This window comes from Lissotriton vulgaris, chromosome 7 (assembly GCF_964263255.1).
Source record: "Lissotriton vulgaris chromosome 7, aLisVul1.2, whole genome shotgun sequence".
NCBI classification, from domain to species: Eukaryota; Metazoa; Chordata; class Amphibia; order Caudata; family Salamandridae; genus Lissotriton; species Lissotriton vulgaris.
In genome coordinates this window covers 1,701,192,761-1,701,212,963 of record NC_141695.1, presented here as the reverse complement: position 1 = coordinate 1,701,212,963, position 20,203 = coordinate 1,701,192,761, and the positions used below count along the sequence as shown (strand labels likewise).

The window sequence follows — 20,203 nt, the reverse complement described above, 5'->3', positions numbered from 1 at the left end:
TGGTGTTGGGCTCGGATGATTGCAGGTTGTTGTCTTCTTGGAAGAAGTCTTTGTAGTCACGAGATGGGTGACTCCTCCCTTGGACAATACTGCGCATGGTCATCGACTCCATCCTCAGATCGTATTTTCCGCCACTGGGTTCGAATGGAAGTTTTCCGCTCCGGCTAGAAAATACTGTTTTCTGCTTTTTTTCGGAGCGAGAAACTTCAAACAACCTTCTTTCGACATCGAATAGACTTTCCACATCACCAGCTACATTCCGGTGCTTCGACACGGGCCGTTGGGCCCATCAGCGCCGTGCAGCCTACGCCTCATGGACAGAACTCCATTCAAGAGATGCCCGGTATGTCGAGCAAAATTCCCTCATAGCGACCATCATGAGGTTTGCAACCTCTGTCTCTCGCCAGAACACGACGAGTCAACCTGCACAGCCTGTGCCTCCTTCCGATCGAAGAAGACCACCCGGGATCAGAGGACCCGTCGACACGAAATGAGGAGATCAGCACCAGCACCGGAGGCCATCTTTGAAGAGGAGATCATTGAAGAAGACGTCTCCGAGGACGAATATCCAATCGAAGATATCTCCGAGGACGAGGCTCCACTCGGCGCAGAGGAGGACTCGCCTGATTTCCAGATTATATCGGGGGCAGAGGATTCGGACGATTTGATTCCATCTCGACAACCCGTGAGTACATCTGCCCCTGCACGACAGACATTACCCAAACAAAAGGCGACGGTCAGCACTCCGCCCATGGGGCCCAGTCGAGACCGAAATTTACCCTCTAACCTTCGGGCCCGGCTCCGAGGAAAGAGAATACGCCTTGCGGTGCCTCGGCACCGAAGAAACACCATGTGTCAGTTACACCTCCTCCATTGGCACCGAAACATCCTTCGACACCGAAGGACTCGTCGGCACCGAAAAAAAAACACCCTTCGGTGCCCAAAGACAAGGACACTTCGGCACCCGTACCATCAGTGCCGAAGCCAAAACCTGTACCAGACCCGAAAGCTTTGACTCCGAAACCTTCCGGTTAAAAAAAGAAAGAGGGGAAGCCAGTTTCCGGCGCCACAGGACCAGCAAAACCTGTCTCCACGCCGAAACCTCTAATATCTGTACCAAAGACCCCAGACAAGACTAAACAACCTTCGGCACCGTAAACATTGCCAAAAGACTCAGTTACTACTTCTAAGGCAAAAAACACTAGACAACCTCTATCGGCTCCGAAAAAATCGACGCCGAAGAAGATTATAGAAGAGGAAGAACTGTTTAGACCAGATCCTAGACAGAAAAAAGGTCCATATTAATCCAAAGACTGGACATGTGGAAGCAATTCCTTATAAAAAGAGACCAGCAGACACACCACTTACACCTGTGGTTCCTGCAAAAAAGGACTGTGCAACTTCTCCAATGCACCCTTCCTCTCCTTCACCTTCTTCCTCTCCTATTACTCCATATGTGGAACCTATAACTTCTCCTATTCAATCTCCTGCATCATCACACCACACTGACGAGGAGTATGATTTAGGTGGGGGGGATGATGTTCCTGAGCCACATACATACCCTTTAGATGAGGATATCAACACAGAATATCCCAAGGATGATGATTCATATAATTTTGCTCCAAATAATACATCAGACATCCCTGATCCTCAGTACTACCGAAAAAAAACCTTCCCTACAGAGGATAGTATTGGGTTTAACCATTTATTAAACAGAGCTGCACTTTACCATGGGGTTCCTATGCACTCTGATGCCATTGAAGAGGATTTTTTGTTAGACCCTTTCGAACAGTCACAAATGTCTACCTAAATATTACCAATGATCAAGGGAGTCATTAAACATGCTCCAGACATTTGTAAAGATCCAGTACGGTGTAGGGTGCTAAACCCTAGAATAGAGAAAAACCAAAGGCCAGCACCGGAGTAATCCAGTATACATTAAGGGTCATCTGCCATTAGACCCCTTGGTAGTGTCAAATGCACGAAAAAGGGCCAATTCTCAAACTTCTGGGGATACACCCCGCCTGATAAAGAGTCCAAAATAATTGATACGTCAGGGAAGCGAATTGCTGCACAAGCAACAAACATATGGCGCGTAGGAAACACACAGGCTTTACTATCACGCTACAACAGGGCTCCTTATGATCAACTAAAAAAGTTAATGGAGCACCTACCAGATCAACACAAGGATCTGGCAGCAGAACTTTTACAAGGAGGCAAATTAATATCTAATGCCTCAATTAAATGCGCACTAGATGTAGCTGACACAGCATCCAGAGCAGTGAACACTAGTGTTATTCTCAGGCGTCACGCATGGTTACGCATCTCGGGTTTTAAGCCAGAGGTACAAACTACCATTCTAAACCAGCCCTTTAATCAGAACCAATTGTTCGGGCCGGAAGTAGATAATACATTAGAAAAGATGAAGAAAGACACAACAACCGCTAAGTCTATAGGGGCATTACAATCCACACAAACTAGAGGTTCTTTTCGCCGCTACTCTTATAGAGGAGGCTCCAAGCAGACGGTCGCAGACACATCATCATCTTTTAAAACACACACACACACTTCCTCTAATAAAGGCTATTTTAGAGGAGGATACAGAGGCAATAACAACAAGGGAAGAGGTGGAGGCAGTTTCGATGTTTCCATCCAAAATATCATTTGCTACCTTCTACAATTACAAAGGTCCAATTTGGCTTATTCTTCCATACGCCTGCATCTAGCAGCAATTGCAGCGTATTTACAAAATAGACAGCATCTATCTCTCTTTAGAGTACCTGCAATAAAAGCATTTATGGAAGGATTAAAAAGAATAATCCCACCTAGGTTACCACCTGCTCCAGTATGGAACCTAAATGTAGTCCTTACAGGACTCATGGGACCCCCTTTTGAGCCGTTGCATAAGTGTGAAATGCAATTTCTAACATGGAAAACTGCTTTCCTTGTTGCCATCACTTCTCTCAGAAGAATTAGTGAAATACAAGCATTCACAATAGAAGAACCATTTTTTCAAATACATCCTAACAAAGTGGTTCTTAGACCCAATCCTAAATTCCTACTAAAGTGATTACTCCTTTTCACCTAAACCAATCAGTAGAGTTACCAGTGTTTTTTCAAAAACCGGACTCTGTTGCAGAAAGAGCTTTACACACTTTAGATGTTAGAAGAGCTCTACTATATTACACAGACAGGACTAAATCATTCAGGAAGACAAAACAACTATTTGTATCTTTCTCTCCCCCACACAAAGGCAATCCCATCTCTAAAGGAGGAATTGCTAGATGGATTGTAAAGTGTATTCAAATATGCTATCACAAAGCTAAACGTACACTAACAGTTCCTCCTAGAGCAGACTCCACTCGCAAACTAAAAACCTCTATGGCTTTGTTAGGAAACATACCACTAGAGGACATATGCAAGGCAGCAACATGGTCTACAATACACACCTTCACTAAACAGTATTGTGTTGATGTGCAAGCCAAGCAGCAAGCTGCAGTAGGCCAAGCTGTTCTTAAAACACTATTTCAGTATGCTGCAATGGATACAAGTGACCACCGCTAGGGGAGACACTGCTGCACAATCGTTGCTAAATGTAGGATCTGCAGCTCATATGCCTCGAACGGAAAATGCTACTTACCAGTATGCATCTGTTCTTGGCATGTAGAGCCGCAGAATCCTACATGCCCTGCCGCCTCCCCGGGACTTGTATCCGTTCCAGTACTCATCTTACTTAGATGCGCACGCATGGACATCCTTTCTCCTTACTTCTACTAACTCCATCATTTCCCATCATGGCGAAAAACAATCTGAGGATGGAGTCGATGACCATGCGCAGTATTTTCCAAGGGAGGAGTCACCTATCTCGTGACTACAAAGACTTCTTCCAAGAAGACAACAACCTGCAATCATCCGAGCCCAACACCAGGTGGCGATCTATTGCTAAATGTAGGATTCTGCAGCTCTACATGCCAAGAACAGATGCATACTGGTAAGTAGCATTTTCCCTCTACGTGGACTTCAAGAGGCCGGGGCTGACCGAGGAATAACGGCTGGAGACACTCCAAAGATAATGAGCAGATAACAAAGCGGGATCGGAACTACTAGGAAACTCAAGGAATGAAAAAGTCTCGTAAGAATTCATCTCTTTTCAGAATGCGGAGGAACTGGTCTGTTGTAATGGAAACGAGATTTAAAAGTGATTAGTTTGTAGATTACTCCACGGATGTGACTTTCATGTGAACCTCTATCTGCCATCAGAGTTAGGTAATCATTTTCAGATGAGGCTCGGAGCAGCGACTTCCCTTTCAGCCGCGGATGCACGGTGTGAGGTACAGCATGTTTAGGTCGAGGACTGAAGGCTACGCTTGCACAGTCTACGGGAGGAGATTTAATAATTTTGAGTCATTTTCAGTATGGGGGCTTGAACCCGCCTCTCTCCTCCATTGGCTGGCTTCCTAAACAGAGGCCAGCCATTGGAGGAGACAGGCGTCACTCCAATAAAGCCCTGTCTCTTTCGGATTCGGGGCGTGTTTATTTGCGTTCTTTCTACTGTGACGTCACCCATCACTCGAAACGCCAAAACACGCCCCCGAATCCGAAATCTTTTGGTGCTGTTTTCTTGTATCTGTATGGTTCTGCTCTCTTTATATCCATCTGTACTGTCCATTGTTTTATGTGTTTGTGAACACCAGCATGCCCACATTCCTCTCCATTGTTTTATCTGTTTGTGAACACCGGCGGCATGTCCACTCGAGGCACTGATCTGGTCTTGACGTCTCCAGCATTCATTCATTAAAGATGAGGAGCTGGTTTGTAAAAGCTCATATCTACGTAGATAGGCCGTCGCGTGGCCTTGGAGGGCGCATGGTACTGTCAGATGCAGTGTTCTCGCACCCGGACCCCTGTACCTGGCAGAGGTTTGTGAGCGTGGCTTCAGCACTGAAGAGAAGCAGAGGGCGCAGGGAATCCGGGAGGGAGGCCTAGGGCTAGAGGATCACAGAGGTCTAGGCTAGAGATCACCGGCCTGAGGCAGTTAGAGGGAAGAAACAGTAAAACCCCGCAGGAGATCCCTAGCAAAAGGAGACACAGCACTCTGAGACTGTTCATGTGTGAGGCGTCCGGCAGCTGCAGCCGCGGGAGACATGTTCAGCTACCAGAGACCGGTCCAAGGAGAACCTTATAATAATTGGGACCGAATAGATGGCAGGGACCACATGCGATCTTTCCATCGAGAGGGCATGGATTTAAAATCAATCGAGCCTTTCAACAAGTTACGTGTCATTTGCATAGTTGGAACGAGTGATAGGAAGGACTGATTCTGGGCAGCAGGAGGTCCGCGTAAATGTTAATAAGAGAGGGACTAAGTGCAGAGGAATACAAAGAATACTCCTATATTGGACCAGCACAGATAAGGCGTGTTTGCAGAGCACCGCAGAGAGCCAGCGTAACTGAAACCCCATGTGAGTACTGCACCTAGCAGCACTGGGATGAGAACCACTGCCTCCTCGCCTGCGAGCCGCAAAGTAAGGTGCAGAACATAGATGTCATGCTGTCACGTGGCGCCTCTGTGCCTCTCATGGACTCCTGTCATGTTATTCAGCACCGAGGGTTGAAAGTGAAATTGAAACCCAGTGCATTTGATCCGGAGCTCTGCTTCGAAGCTTTGTAGAGTTGTATGGGGTGGGTGCTTTGTGACGGTGATAGGGTAATTTATTCTCTGAAGGGAACATGTCAACAAAACTCTGATTTTCCGGCACTGGTATTTTGGAAAACCCACACCAATAAATCCTACTCACGTGGTGCTCCCCTGTCTGTGTTCCGGTTTTTGTGCCTCTGTGCTCCCTTGTCTGTGTTCCGGTTTTTGTGCCTCTGTGCTCCCCTGTCCGTGTTCCGGTTTTTGTGCCTCTGTGTTCCCCTGTCTGTGTTCCGTTTTTTGTGCCTCTGTGCTCCCCCGTCTGTGTTACAGTTTTTGTGCCTCTGTGATCCCCTGTCTGTGTTCCGGTTTTTGTGCCTCTGTGCTCCCCTGTCCGTGTTCCGGTTTTTGTGCCTCCGTGCTCCCCTGTCTGTGTTCCGGTTTTTGTGCCTCTGTGCTCCCCTGTCTGTGTTCCGGTTTTTGTGCCTTTGTGCTCCCCTGTCCGTGTTCCAGTTATTGTGCCTCTGTGCTCCCCTGTCCGTGATCCCGTTTTTGTGCTGTGTGGGTAGCTTTGTGTGTGTGGCTCTGTGTGGTTGTAAATGCAATAGGTCATGCATTTGCGAGCGATTATGCTATGGGCATTGTAAATGACAATGCCATTTATTTAACGATTAAGCTATTGGCAATGTAAATGACAATGCCATTTATTTATGATTTTGAAGAAAAAAAAAATGTCATGAGGAATGCCTATAGCTCTACCGTTAATAATGCCAAGACCATTGCATTGTAAATGCTTGTTTTGTGTTGGTGTTTTAAAAAGCGCTAGAGGCCCTCGGTGGTAACCAGGTGCTATGGGATCAGAGGTTGGGTCTAAAACTCACTGATGGCGATGCAAAGTACTAGGCAAAGTGCGATTGTGAGCTTTTTATTCAAACTAACTTGATGCCTCGCTTTATGGAGTTGGTAAATTTACGGGAGTTCGCCCCTGTTACGGGCATTAGCGATTTTGGTTGGGGCTGGTATACGGATTAAAAGATATGTGTGCATATAATGCAGTAACGTTCACTGTTACATAGGAGTTGCTCTCGCTGACTTGCCTTTCGCTTTGCATTGTGGTACTTGCAGGACTGATACATCTTTGTGTTCAGTCGTATAGGTCACTTTGTTCAATGGATGGACATCAAAACTATACTTCCCAGAATGCAACGTAATTTTTTAATGAACGCTGGAGTGGAAACACTGTGTCTCGCAGACCCGGAGCTCGAGAGCGCGAAGAAAGTTTCGTGGGGAAAGGAGGACAGGTGCTGATACCTACACATGTCAAGGCGCTGAAGCGTGTTGCTAATAATAAATGAAAAGCAGTTTATAGGGTTAGAAGAGGGATTCATCCCATACTGCGACCCCTGGGATTAGGGCTGGTGTCTCACTGCGTTTCCAGGATGCTGTGAATCCAGTCCCGGGCTTGTCTGCCACAAGCATATATACAAGGACGTATTAGTTCAAGGACAGCAACAAAAGAAGATGGACTACAGCTCCCAGAATGCTGTAGGCTGTCAAATAAATGTCCACGGTGGAAATATAATGTGCAGATGATCTCCAGGACTCACTCGATCTCCCTGGGCATGGTATGAGTGAGGGGTGTCCTAGTGTGGCTCTCACGCTGTGGTCAGTCCACTGTCATTCACTGCTGCCCCCACCTGATGACGATCACAGATCACACATCACACCGTGGTCTGGACTAAATCTCTCCTAGAGATGGGCTCTCAGCCATGTTAATTCATCCGCTTGCCCCTGTGGCTGAAGTCGGAATCTAAAGAGGCCACTGTTGCTGTTCAATATCACTCTCCAGCCACAGGTTCAGCCACAGATACCACTACTGCTGGTGGGTACCATTTTAGCCACGGAAAGCCACAATCTCACTCTCCAGCCACAGGTGGCTACTATATCGCTCTACAGCCACAGGTTAGTACCATCTCACTTTTCAGCCACAGGTGGCCACCATATCACTCTTCAGCCACGGATGGCCCCATATCACTCTTACCCCATAGATGGCCACCATATTATATCACTCTTCAGCCACAGATGGCCATCATATCACTCTTCAGCCACAGATGACACTCATATCACTCTTCAAGAGCCACCATTTTACTCTTTGGCCTCAGGTGGCCACCGTATCACTCTTTGGTGAACACCATTTCTGTCTTTAGCCACAGGTGGCCACTAAATCACTCTTCAGTTGCAGGTGTCCACATCCCTCTAAAGCTGCAGGCAGCCACCACTTCACTCTTCATCTGAAGGTGGCCAACATAACACACTTTGGTTGCCACCATACCACTTTTCAGCCACAGGTGGCCACCATACCACTTTTCAGCCACAGGTGGCCACCATATCACTTTTCACCCTTAGGGGGTCACCAAATCACTCTTCACCCTTAGGTGGCCACCATATCACTCTTCAACCTCAGGTGGCCACCATATCACTCTTCACCCTTAGGTGGCCACCATATAACTTTTCACCCTTAGGTGGCCACCATATCACTTTCCACCCTTAGGTGACCACCATATCACTCTTCACCCTTTGGTGGCCACCATTCTTGTCTTTGGTTGGGTACCCTTCTTCTCCTCAGGTCAACCCCCCCATCTTCAGCTGGGTTTTGATGGCATGCCACTCCTGCCTAGGGAAGCCCACACTGGGCCCTGGTGGGCGAGTGCATCAAATGCTGTGCACTTTCTTTGGTTATCAGGCCATCCAAAAACTATCCCGGCTTTTCACAATCTGGGCATTTAGAGGAGACGACCCTTGTGTACCAAGGCATTCTCCCACAGACACAGATTGATACATCAGGCCCACTGTATTAAAAAGAGCATTATTAAATCGATTCCATTCTTGCAGCCGCTCCCATCTCAAAACATATTGGGAGTCTGCTTTATTGATCTGCAGATTCAGTTGTATCACAGAAGCATACCAGATCTGATGTTAGTTCACCTGTTCTTAACCCCTTGGGCGCGGCCGCGATTCTGCGCCTGTGCGACAGAATCGCGAATGGGCGGGTTTATGACGGCCCCCAGCCGTCATCAGCACACGCCCACCGTAGTGCATGACGGCTGGGGGCCGTCATCAGCATCGAAGGGGTTAAAGTTCTTTGGAACGAAAACAAGCAAGCTGATACTCTTTAAACCGAAACTTTACAGAGAGCTAACAAAGGGTCATCTGTTACAAAGTTATGCAAATGTTACATCACCGGCGATCGGCGCATAAAGGCATGCACAATGGCTGAAAGTGTAAAACATAATGTACTTCTGATGAACTAGCCACAAATCTCTCTCAATGCATTTTCTTAAGGCCCCTTGATCCAAAAGGTGAGCATAATATTAACACAGGCCAAGATAAGAATGATCTGAATTGCCCTATAAAGGCCTTACCAGTGGTATGTATAGATCTGCCTCCCCTATGAGAGTAACCAAGCAGATGATTGACATGCCAGCTGAACCTTATATCCATGGCTTAAGGTAGTATCATGCATCACAACAACTTATAATTACATAACTTGGTAGCAAGGCTCCAGAATTCTTTATTCTGTCTCCTGATAATGCTCCTGCAGACTATCAATATGACTCCTATGCATGGACCTTTTCAACATCACTCTAAGTTGTCTTACTAGTAGAGCACTGTAGTCTTCCACTGCCCACTGCTAGATCCTCAGTCGTCTTTGAGATGCTACAACATTGTGCTTCATCCAAACCTCTCTTCCCTTTGGTCAAACCAAGGAACAATATCACATCTGACATAAGAACCATAAGCTGTCACACAGCAAGACAAGAGTGGACCAAAGCTAAATTCCATTATTGTATGTGCTGGAGGAGGGACAGTGCTGGACAGAATTGTGTTTGGCATGACTACCATAGCCATGAAGACTCAGCAACTCCTCCAAATTAGGCCATATCTTTAGGTCTTTGTGGAAGTTTGTGGAGAGGTTCTTTTTTTTTAACAGATTTTATTAAACATTTCTTCTACAAGTCCATACATTTCAGATTATACATTGGAGCATTATAAAAAGAACCGTTTTACGATACAATCTCTAGGTATTAACGGTAGACATACACAGTACCTCACAATGAGTAATGGTTGCAACTCAGTATATCATTAATGCGTTATATACCCCAACCCGTCTGTCAGGTAGATTCTGTTGTCCTTATGACACAACTTTTATTCAGCTAGCTCCTATTTCTGCTGATATATCTTCATGTACTAATAAACACAGTTAGGTACCCAACTCCCATCCCTCCCACCCCCCACCCTCCCTCTAGGCATGCCTGGATGTGATAAGTTTCTTTTGTTGTCACCCTATCTAATTTCGCTCCTTTGTTTTGGGCTCTTTGTCTCCTGCTAGGCATTATGAGAAGGTGTATTTTTGATCACCCTTGAACTCCCTCCTCAATGGGCTCGACCCGGGCTCCTTCATCCTCTGCGTTCGGTGGTTGTCTTAGTAGCGTCACTAATGCTTCCCGCGCTCTGGGTGTTTCCAAGGAACCCCTGCCTCACCTGGCTTCGTTCAGTCTTACTTCTTCCTCGTATGTCGCCCATTTTGTAAAGTCCTTTTTCCATTGTTCCATTGAGGGACCCCCATGGCACTTCCAGTTTTTAGTGATCTCTTTTTTGGCAATCAGGAGCGCCAAGTCCTGGTACCGGTTTGTGACCTTAACTTTGGATGTGTGTGGGATCCAGTATAAAAGACAGTAACCTGGTGTAGCTTGGACCTCTTTCTCAGTTAATTCTGCTAATGTTGCTGTCACTTAACTCCAGAAAGACCCTATCCTTGGGCAGTCCCAGAACATATGCAGGTATGCTGAATCTATCTCCCCGCATCTTGGGCACTGGGCTGATCCTATCCCAAAGTATTTGTTGATGCGTGCTGGTGTAGAGTAGGCTCTGTGTAACACATAAAAATTGATTAATTTGAATCTAGCATTCCTAGTGACTTTTGTTGATCTCTCTACCAATGTGTCCCATGCTTTCTCCTCAATAGTGGTTCCCAGGTCTTCTTCCCAGGTTTCCCTGAGTTGGGTAAGGGCGGGCAGTGTTTCATTTCTGAGACGTCCATAGAGATAAGTCACTGCTTTAAAAGTTCCGGAGGCTGACACCACGTATTGGCACCCTCCTGATGTGGGCGGTCCCCCTCCCCAGTGTTTTTGTATTGCTTTCATAGGGGCAGTATATCGCAAAAAATGGCCTCTGGGTACGTCGTATCGTTCTCTGAATTCATGAAACTGGAGTACGTTTCCATCCTCATACAACATGCCCATGGTGGTTACTCCCGCCTCTGCCCAGGCCTCCAGCCCTCACCAGCTCCATCCGTGGGGAAATGCCATACAGATGGCAAGTGGAATCTGCGGGCATATGTTTTTTTCTAGTTTTAGTTCTCTGGTGAGTCCTACTCCAGCATGCGCGTATTACCCTGAGTTTCATTATTTTCATCACCCCTGCAGGCGGGCAGGCAGAGCTCTATATTGGACAATACCGTTAGACTGGGAGCTGCATCATTTCACTGGTCCGTGTCTCTCCCTCTCCCAGCCACCCATTTCGTGTACCACTGAAGTGCAAGGTCTCCTGTCCCCTTTGGTCTTGTTAGTGTAACCCACACCACTCTACGGCTACCCATACCCCATACAAAGGAAATCACAAAACATTCCTGCTGGGATCCAAATAGTCAGGACCTCAAACAGATACAACAACCTTGGCAGTGTCACCATTTTCAACAAGGATATCCTCCCCATAACCGATAGGGATAGTGGTCCACAAAAGGCGAATGACGCATTTGCTCCACTAAATGCCTTTGCTCCATTTCCCTCCAATAAGTCTGCCTTCTCATGATAGATAGTAACACGCAAGTAGGGAAGACACCTGCCCTCCCAATTCACTTCCACTGCCTTATGTGGTTTCTCACGTCTTGCTTTTGTGGGGAAAAGGCACGATTTCCGCTAATTGACTCTGAGGCCGGATACTCTAGCTAGTGATGCAAGAAGTTCCCCCGCTCTCTCCAGTTCTGCACTCGCATCTCTGAGGAATAACAAGAAGTCATCAGCGTATAATGCAATGTGTTGTGTTGTGAAGAGATTCATTTATAATTTTCTCAAAAATCAGAAAAGACTTTCGCGAGTTATGTAATGAGAGTCTCTTTGACATGTAATTGCTGAGGTTGAATCCGAAATTTCCAACAAGGAAGCCCAGTGCTACTGCTCCAGAATCTCAAGCACACGATTTTTCTATGCCTAATTTCCCTGCACACAGTGACACACCTAACGAGTGAGACTATACTCTAACGGGTGATCCTCGCAACCTGGCAGAGAAACTGTGCATCAAAGGGTGGGGCTAACAGCAAATGAGCATGCTGTGCAGCAAGAAGTGAGACTTTCAAACAATGAATGAAACTATTTAGCAAAAAGTGAAACTGGCACCCCATGAATGATCCTGTGCTTTAACACTTGAAATTCGCATCCAATGAGAAATGCTGTGCCGAAATGTTTAGGATTTGCAAACAATAAGAGAAACTTTACTACAAGGTTTGAGATTCAAACCTTAAGTGAGACTGTGCACCATGGTATAAGACTCAATGACAGAAACTTGCACCTTGGTGTGCAACTCACACCCAGTGAGTGAGATTGCACTAGAGGATGTGGAGCTCGCACCAAGTGAGTGATTCTGTTCACCAAATTGTGGAACTTGCATAAAATTAGTAAGTCTGTTATCCAGTACTGGGGTATCTTTCATAGATTCACAGGCTTGAATCATCCCCGTTGTCGAGGTGAGAATCATCCCCACCGTCGAGGTGGGAGTCTAACGGCACAAATAAAATATATACATAACAGTAATAAAATATCATACAATAGGCTATAATGGACAATAAAGTCTCTAAACTAGCCTATCCTTGTCCTTTTGTAAAAAAGAACCAAATCATGAACATCCAATCAGGCTCCAGCACCCTCTAGAACACTCCACAGAGAGGCAAGTCCCTCAGATTTTCTACTACACGTCGTGTACCAGGGAGTCTCCCTGAGCTCTGCTCATTTTTCTCAACATTTTGCTGAATACTGTGATTACAGGATGTCTGAATCTATTAAGAAAAGGATTACTCTTGCTGAGTGGTTTCTGTTGGAAAAAGAGGTTACATTTTGAGTATCCCTACAAGGAGTGTATATATTGTTTGTGTCCTTCTCATAAGGTCAAGGACTGCAGAATTTGTAGAACTTTTTCTTCAAAGACCTTAAAGGATAGAGAAGGCATGTTGTTGATCTGGCTGGAGAAATTGAAAGTGAGATCTGAGGTGGTGTCTGAAGAGGATGATAGTGAGAGCCTCCCAGCATCTGAGAAGAGGGAGAGATCTGAAGATCCACCTGAAAGAGCTGGCAAGGCATCTAAAAAGTTTCACCATGAGGCTAGCCACTCTGCTTATAAAAAAAAAGAAGCTTTCTTTCTCTACTGAAGGAAGATCTGTGGAAACATCAAAAATGCCACTTAAAACAGCATTGAAACAGTCCAGGACTCAGTCAGAGTCTGTCAGATCTTCGTCGTCGTCAAAAAAGATTTAGTCGGAGACGAAGCCCCTCAGAGTTTGTTGATGCAATCTTCGCCGACGTAACAACTGGTAAGATCTGTACCTTCGACGACGACGATCAACTCTCCTCCTCCGACGACACCGTCAACGATATCTCCGACGGTTAGTTTCTCCTCCATCGACGTCCCTCTCGTCGACAGCACCACTGATGACGGTCCCTTTCTCGTTGACGCTCCCACCGTCAATGACGACCTCCACTTCGACGACGACATCGTCTACGCCGGGTCTTCCATCGACGACTACAACGTCGACACTAACAACAGTGATGGCAACTTCCGCTGTCCTTATGCCTCCTTCCATGTTCATCTCGTCGATGATCATGCGGAAAAGGCCTACTTCATTACAGGTAACTCCTATTTTATCATCTAAATTATTGTGTATGCTCCCATCTGCGAGGGGCTACTACCACGACCCTTCATACATTTCTCCCTTGCCTCAAAGCAATTTTTTTGAGGAGTCAGAGGATGATGGGCTGTCAGTCCTGCACGCAGCCCCTCTCAGCTTCATTCGGAATACAAAGAAGATGATGAAGAAGAATAGTATTATGAGCCTTATCAAACCGTGCAAAGGCCTCAAGTTTTATTGCCTCGTCAGGAACCTGTGGTCCAGATGGCCGTGACTTTGGTACAGGACTTGGCAGCTATGCTGCAAGATTACCATACTAGTTTCCCAACTGCGGCTACTCCAGTTCAAAGTCAGCCTTCTCCTCCATCTATCTTGCATACTTCAAGTTCATCTGTTCCTGCTGCTGGCTCTCAGGATATTTTACCCATACCACAAGATCAAGGGATCCAAGATGATTATGAGAATGCAGTCGCCGAAGAGGGCAAACTCCCTTAATCACCAACAACCATAGATGAATGGGAGGATTATGTAATCCCTACACCATCATCACCAGTTCCTCAGGCAATTGATTCCCCTCCGGAGGACATTGGAGGTTTTCACACCATCATGGAGAGGGCAGCGACACGTTTTCCCCTCCCTATGCCTGTTAAGCAGCCCAACTGCTTTCTCTATGATTTTAAAGAGCAGAGCAGAGAATCGGTCCGCTCCATTGCCATAATGGACCATATTTGGGAAGAGGGCGTCAAGATTATGAGGAACCTCTGTACCTACAATTCTTCCCAGGATTGATAAAAAGTATAAGGCCCCGGATGATGCCCCTGCATTCCTGTCCAGTCATCCTAGGCCTGACTCTGTCATCTCTCAGGCTGCTCAGCGCAGATCGAGAAATCCATCTATACCGATTACTGCACCTCCTGACAAAGATGGTAGGAGGCGCAATAATATAGGAAAGAGGTTCACCACCATGGCAGGTACTTCAGTTCGGGCTTCTAACTCCTTGGCAATCCTAGGGTGACATGACCACCAAATGTGGTCAGATATTTCTCCAAATCTCGGGCCCGATTCACAGAACTAACTTAAGACAAAATCCTAAACTTACTACTTTTGGTATTCACAGAAGTTGGGATTTTGTCTTAAGTTTGTCTTAAGACAGACTTAAGTTAGGATTTTGTCTTAAGTCTGTCTTAAGTCTGTCTTAAGACAGACTTAAGAAAAAATCCTAACTTCTGTGAATACGCAAAGTAGTAAGTTTAGGATTTTGTCTTAAGTTAGTTCTGTGAATCGGGTCCCTCGAGTTTTGGCCAGATGATAAGAAGAGGGAGGCGAGAAAAATTCTCCTGGAGGGGGAAAGAGCAGCATTGGAAACAATCGACATTTCCATGGATCTAGCCTCCCTAGGGTTCTGACAACTGTCTGGAGCAGCGGTCCTCCGTTACCAGGGTTGGCTCAAATCTACCACTTTCCGCCCAGAGATTCAAAGCAAAATCCTCGATATGCCATTTGATGGGAATGCGCTGTTTGGCAAGCACGTCGATGATGCCCTGCAAGAGATTAAAAAGGATACCAACACGGCCAAAGCCCTGGGTACGCTTCAGTATAGGAGGATTCTTTTCGAGGTGCCCGGGGCTGAGGGTCTTTTTCCTTTCGTGGAGGTTACCAAAAGTACCAACCCCGATCTTACCAGGGCAGATATGGTTTTCAGCAGCAACAAAAATCTTAGAGTCCCCACTGTTGCTGCTTATAGACAACAGAACAGGAGGAGACAGCCCCAACAGGCCAGAAATAATGGTAGGAAACATTGACGTCTCCCCAGCACCTGCAACAGTTCGGCCAAGCTTCAACCTCAAAACGCCGAACATTTCTTGTCATTTCAGCCAACAGGAAAAACTGACCTCGGACAAGTGGGGTTTAAACATAATCAAATTCGGACACACACTAGAATTTGTAAACCTTCCTCTGCCCCATCCACCTTTAAAGTCGCATACACCACATCTATCTCTTCCCAAGAAAGAGGCAAGGAGCTATAGAGTGCCTCGCTCTCAGGTGGGAAGAGCTTTTTACTCCTGTTTCTTTTTTGTCAAGAAAAAGTCGGGAGAATGGAGACCAATCATGGATCTGAGGAAGCTGAACACATACCTGCAAAATAAATCCTTTTGCATGGTTACTCTTCAAGAGATCCTACAACTCCTGTACCATGCAGACTTCATGACAACATTAGATCTGCAGGATGCATACTTTCACATCCTGATCCACCCCAAAAATCGAAAGTTCCTCTGTTTTCCTGTGGCAGGTGCGCATTTTTAATTCAGGGTTCTCCCTTTTGGCCTGCGTTCAGCTCCAAGAGTGTTAACAAAATGCCTTGCTCCGGTTGCGGCTCATCTCAGGCTGCAGGCTTGCAGATTTTCCCATATCTGGATGATTGGCTAATAAAATATTCTTCTTTCTGACAGGCCTCAGAAGCAACGCACACCTGCCTTCGCATGTTTCAATCTCTGGGGCTGTCTCTGAACTCCCAAAAGTCAATTCTTCTTCCTTCTCAAAGGATTCAGTTACGGGGAGCAGTTGTGGACTCTATCCAGGACAAAGCATCCTTGTCCACAGAAAGACAATCACATCTGGTTTCTCTAGCAACAGACCTACGAAAAAGAAGGTTCGCTTCTGTGAGGAAGATAAAATCCTTTCTCAGGATATTGTCCTCTGCAATCCTGTTGGTTCCTCACTCCAGTCTCAGAATGAGACCTATCCAAGAAGAACTTGACAGTCAACGGCTTCAAATAACAGGGTCGTTCGATGACCTGGTGAGGATAATCCCGGCTATGCGAGTGGCTCTGCTTTGGTGGCAGCACTCCAGCAATGTCTCAACCAGGCTTACCGTTCTTTCTCCCACACCGGAATTCATCTTGACTACAGACGCGTCTCTTGAAGGATGGGGTGCGCACTTCCTGGATCTCTGCATTAGAGGGAAAGGGTCCAAAGTATTGTCAAGAATGCACATTAACTTCCTGGAGCTTCGAGCTATATTTCTGGCTTTGCAGTGTTTTCTCCCAAGACTCCAAGCGTCCTCAGTTCTCATAAGAACCGACCACCACTTGCGTGCATTACCTAAACAAGCGAAGGGGTACTCGCTCTCACATCGTATCTCAAGAAGCTCGAAATATATGGAAGTGGCTCCATTCACACTACATTACTATAAAGGTGGAACACCTGCCAGGAGTAAACAACACTCTGGCGGACACTTTGAGTAGAACATCAAATTCTTGCCACACTTGGGAGCTGGACCAATCAGTCATGGATCACATTTTCCAGATGTGGGGCAGACCCAACTTGGATCTCTTTGCCTCCAAGACATGCCCATTCTATGCCAGTTGGGAACCAGAGAAGGGCTCTTGGGGAAACGCCTTTATCATGAGATGAGATGGACGGGGATTTTCACTTACGCTTCCCCCCTTTCCTTTACCCCAGAGGCTTCTAAGAAAACTAAAACTGGAACCGTGCTGAATGATTCTCATTGCCCCACAATGGTCACGTCAGCACTGGTTCACAGAGCTTCTCCTACACTCAAAATGCATCCCATTTTGCCTCTCAGTGCCTCCAACTCTATTGACAATGAGCAAGGGCCCGATTCTCCAGCCACATCCAGCCCCTCTGCAGCTTCATGCCTGGCTTCTGAACTCAGTGAATTCAAGGAGCTAGATTTACCGCAAGACTGTAGGGACATGCATGCAAAAGCAAAAGTTCCTTCTACTCTAAAAACCTGTTCTCTGAAATGGAATAGTTTCTGTTCTAGGTGCCGTGATAATAATACATATCCCCTGGATTGGTCTCCGGAAATTATTCTCCCTTATCTTCTTTCACTAGCTAAGTCTGGACTCATGTTCACATGGGTTAAGCTGCTTCTGGCCGCAATCTGGACTTACAGGCGCTCTACTGACGGCACATCTCTCTGCTCTGGTCAAGACATTTTTGAAAGGTCTCTTAAGAGCTTTTCTACCCATCAGAGCTCCTCCCCCTGAATGGAAGCTTAACCTGGTTCTATCACAGCTCATGAAACACCCATTCAGCACAAAGCTAAGCTTAAATATCTCTCCTGGAAAACTGCTCTCTTGTTGGCGCTTACCTCGGCTAGGAAAGTCAGCGAAATTCAGGAATTTACTACTAAACAACCATACCTAAGATTTACCAATGACTATGTTCTCCTAAGAACGAATCCTACCTTCATTCCAAAGGTTCCATCTTCTTTCCATCTTAATGAACCCATTAGTCTATGTACTTTCTTTCCCAGTCCTTCCTCTCCAACTGAGAAGGTCCTACACACTTTGGGTATTAAAAGGTGTCTCAAATTCTATTTATCACAAACTGTATCTTTCCGGAAGTCGGATCAATTGTTTGTATCTAATGGTGGTCAGAAACCAGGTACAGCTGTATCGAAATCAACAATTGCAAGATGAATTGCATCAGCGATTCAATTTTGCCATTCTAAAGCTGGAAATCCTCTGTCCGTGCAGCCTAAAGCTCATTCCACAAGGACAGTGGCATCATCAGCAGCTCTTTTTGCCGGAGTGCCATTGGAAAAGATTTGCTGTGCTGCGACCTGGTAGAATGTGCACATATTTACACGGTATTACTGTTTGGATCTGGCTACGGAAGCTAAATCAGCACTTGGTCAAGCGGTGTTACGCAACCTTTTCAAATAAGGTAAGCCTCCGTTGAGAGGTGAATATGCTATTTCATGATTTTGAATGCTATCTCTTTTAATAGTTAATGTTATTGTTGTTTCTCATATATGCCTAAATGTCTCTCTCATGTGGTATGGCATATATGTTATAAGTATTTTTACATATATATTTTACGAGGTATCTAATGTGGTCTGTATGATAACCACCATCCGCTTAGGAACCAGAGCTTTACTGCTAGCTACTCTGATTCAAGCATGTGACTCTATGAAAGTTACCCCAATACTGGATAAGAAAACGAGTTACTCACCTGTAACTTCAGTTATCCAGTATTGATATATTTAATAGATTCACATGCAACACACCCTCCTCCCCGGAGAGGCTTCCCTTATTAATATGTTATACTTACTAGCACTTGTGCTACGAAAATCCGAGGGACTTGCCTCTCTGTGGAGTGTTCTAGAGGGTGCTGGAGCCTGATTGGCTGTGTTCCAAATGTTGTTCTTTTTTACAAAAGGACAAGGCTAGGCTAGTGTAGTGACTTTATTGTCCATTATAGCCTATTGTAGAGATATTTTATTACTGTTATGTATATATTTTATTTGTACTGTGAGACTCCCACCTCAACGGCGGGGATGATTCCCATCTCAACGGCGGGTATGATTCAAGCATGTGAATCTATGAACAATACCAATACTGGATAACTGAAGTTACAGGTAAGTAACTCGTTTTCTTTTCCAAGAAGTGAGATTTCAAAACAGTTCTGCTCCAGGAAGCGGGTGTTACACACAGTGAGCGAGACAGAGCTTCAGGGCATGCCACATGCATTGAGATACTGACTGTCATTTTCTCATTTGCTGTGTCCTTTATTTACTGCTCTTACACTCTCCTGATTGTGTGCTTTCCTTTAGTGTGTGTTGTTTTGCTATGTGCACTCTTGCCCATCAAACTCTTCTCTGTGTGCTCCTGCTTCACTAGCGAAGTTTCTGTCTTGTTGACTAGATCTTCTGTATGCAAGACTTTGAAGCACTGAAAAACAATATCTTGCACCTGATGATTAATGTAACAGATATAAATTCACTAAAAACGTTTCCTCTTTTATCATTTGTCTTTCCCAGATCAGTACTCTTGCTGCTGAAAAACCCAACATTTGTCTTCCTATGCCTAGCTGGTGCAACTGAAGCAACACTCATTGTTGGAATGTCAACATTCGGACCGAAGATTCTTGAATCACAGTTTAGCCTCAGTGCCTCAGAAGCGGCTACATTATTTGGTGAGTGATGGGATCATGGTTCTCTAACTTAGATTAGCTTTGAACAGGAGGTTTATCTCAGATGGATACATTTACCTGTGGATTCCTCCACTTTTGAATATCGCAATGTGCCAGTATTCCACATAATGTTTTGTTTACAGCTCTCCCATGTCGACGAGAACGTCATAATGCCACAGCTCCGCATGCTTCCCTGCGTGATGTCTTCGGAGCCATAAGAAGCCCTCATCAGTGTGCTGACGTCAGTTCCTTTTTTTCTGTGCCTTTAACGCTTGATGTTTTTTTCCCAGGCTTTCCATAGTACTAGAAGCTCTTGCGACATTTTTTCCAGAAAATAGCAATGTTGTTGCAAAGGAAGAATGTCACCTCAGAGGAAGCCTAGTTTGCAGCCTTGCAGGAAATGTGTGGTTCAAATGTCAATCATAGACCCTCATGACGACTGTCTATGGTGCTTAAGATGACTCGCTGAGGTTGGTGTCCCTGAGTTCGAAAGCTCATGAAGACGGAGGTGAGATGTACCTGACTCCATCTCCTGAGGTCGCTTCGACTCCAAGAGCCTTGACTCCACCTAAACGCCCTGATTTGGAGTCTGTTCCGGATCCAGTTTTGCCACTGTCGCAGCCTATGCCTCCTAGATAGGAGCAGTAGTATCTATAGTTTCAGACTCT

At 45.8% G+C, this 20,203-nt stretch overlaps 1 protein-coding gene across 1 annotated transcript in view; it reads left to right on the top strand.

The window, feature by feature from the left end:
* LOC147706352 (solute carrier organic anion transporter family member 4A1-like) overlaps window positions 1-20,203 on the top strand; it is a 184,704-nt gene that overhangs the window by 60,544 nt on the left and 103,957 nt on the right. Inside the window, exon 5 of the mRNA XM_086932844.1 lies at window positions 19,384-19,538. Coding sequence (XP_086788970.1) covers window positions 19,384-19,538 — 155 coding nt within the window. The remainder of the gene's footprint in view (window positions 1-19,383; window positions 19,539-20,203) is intronic.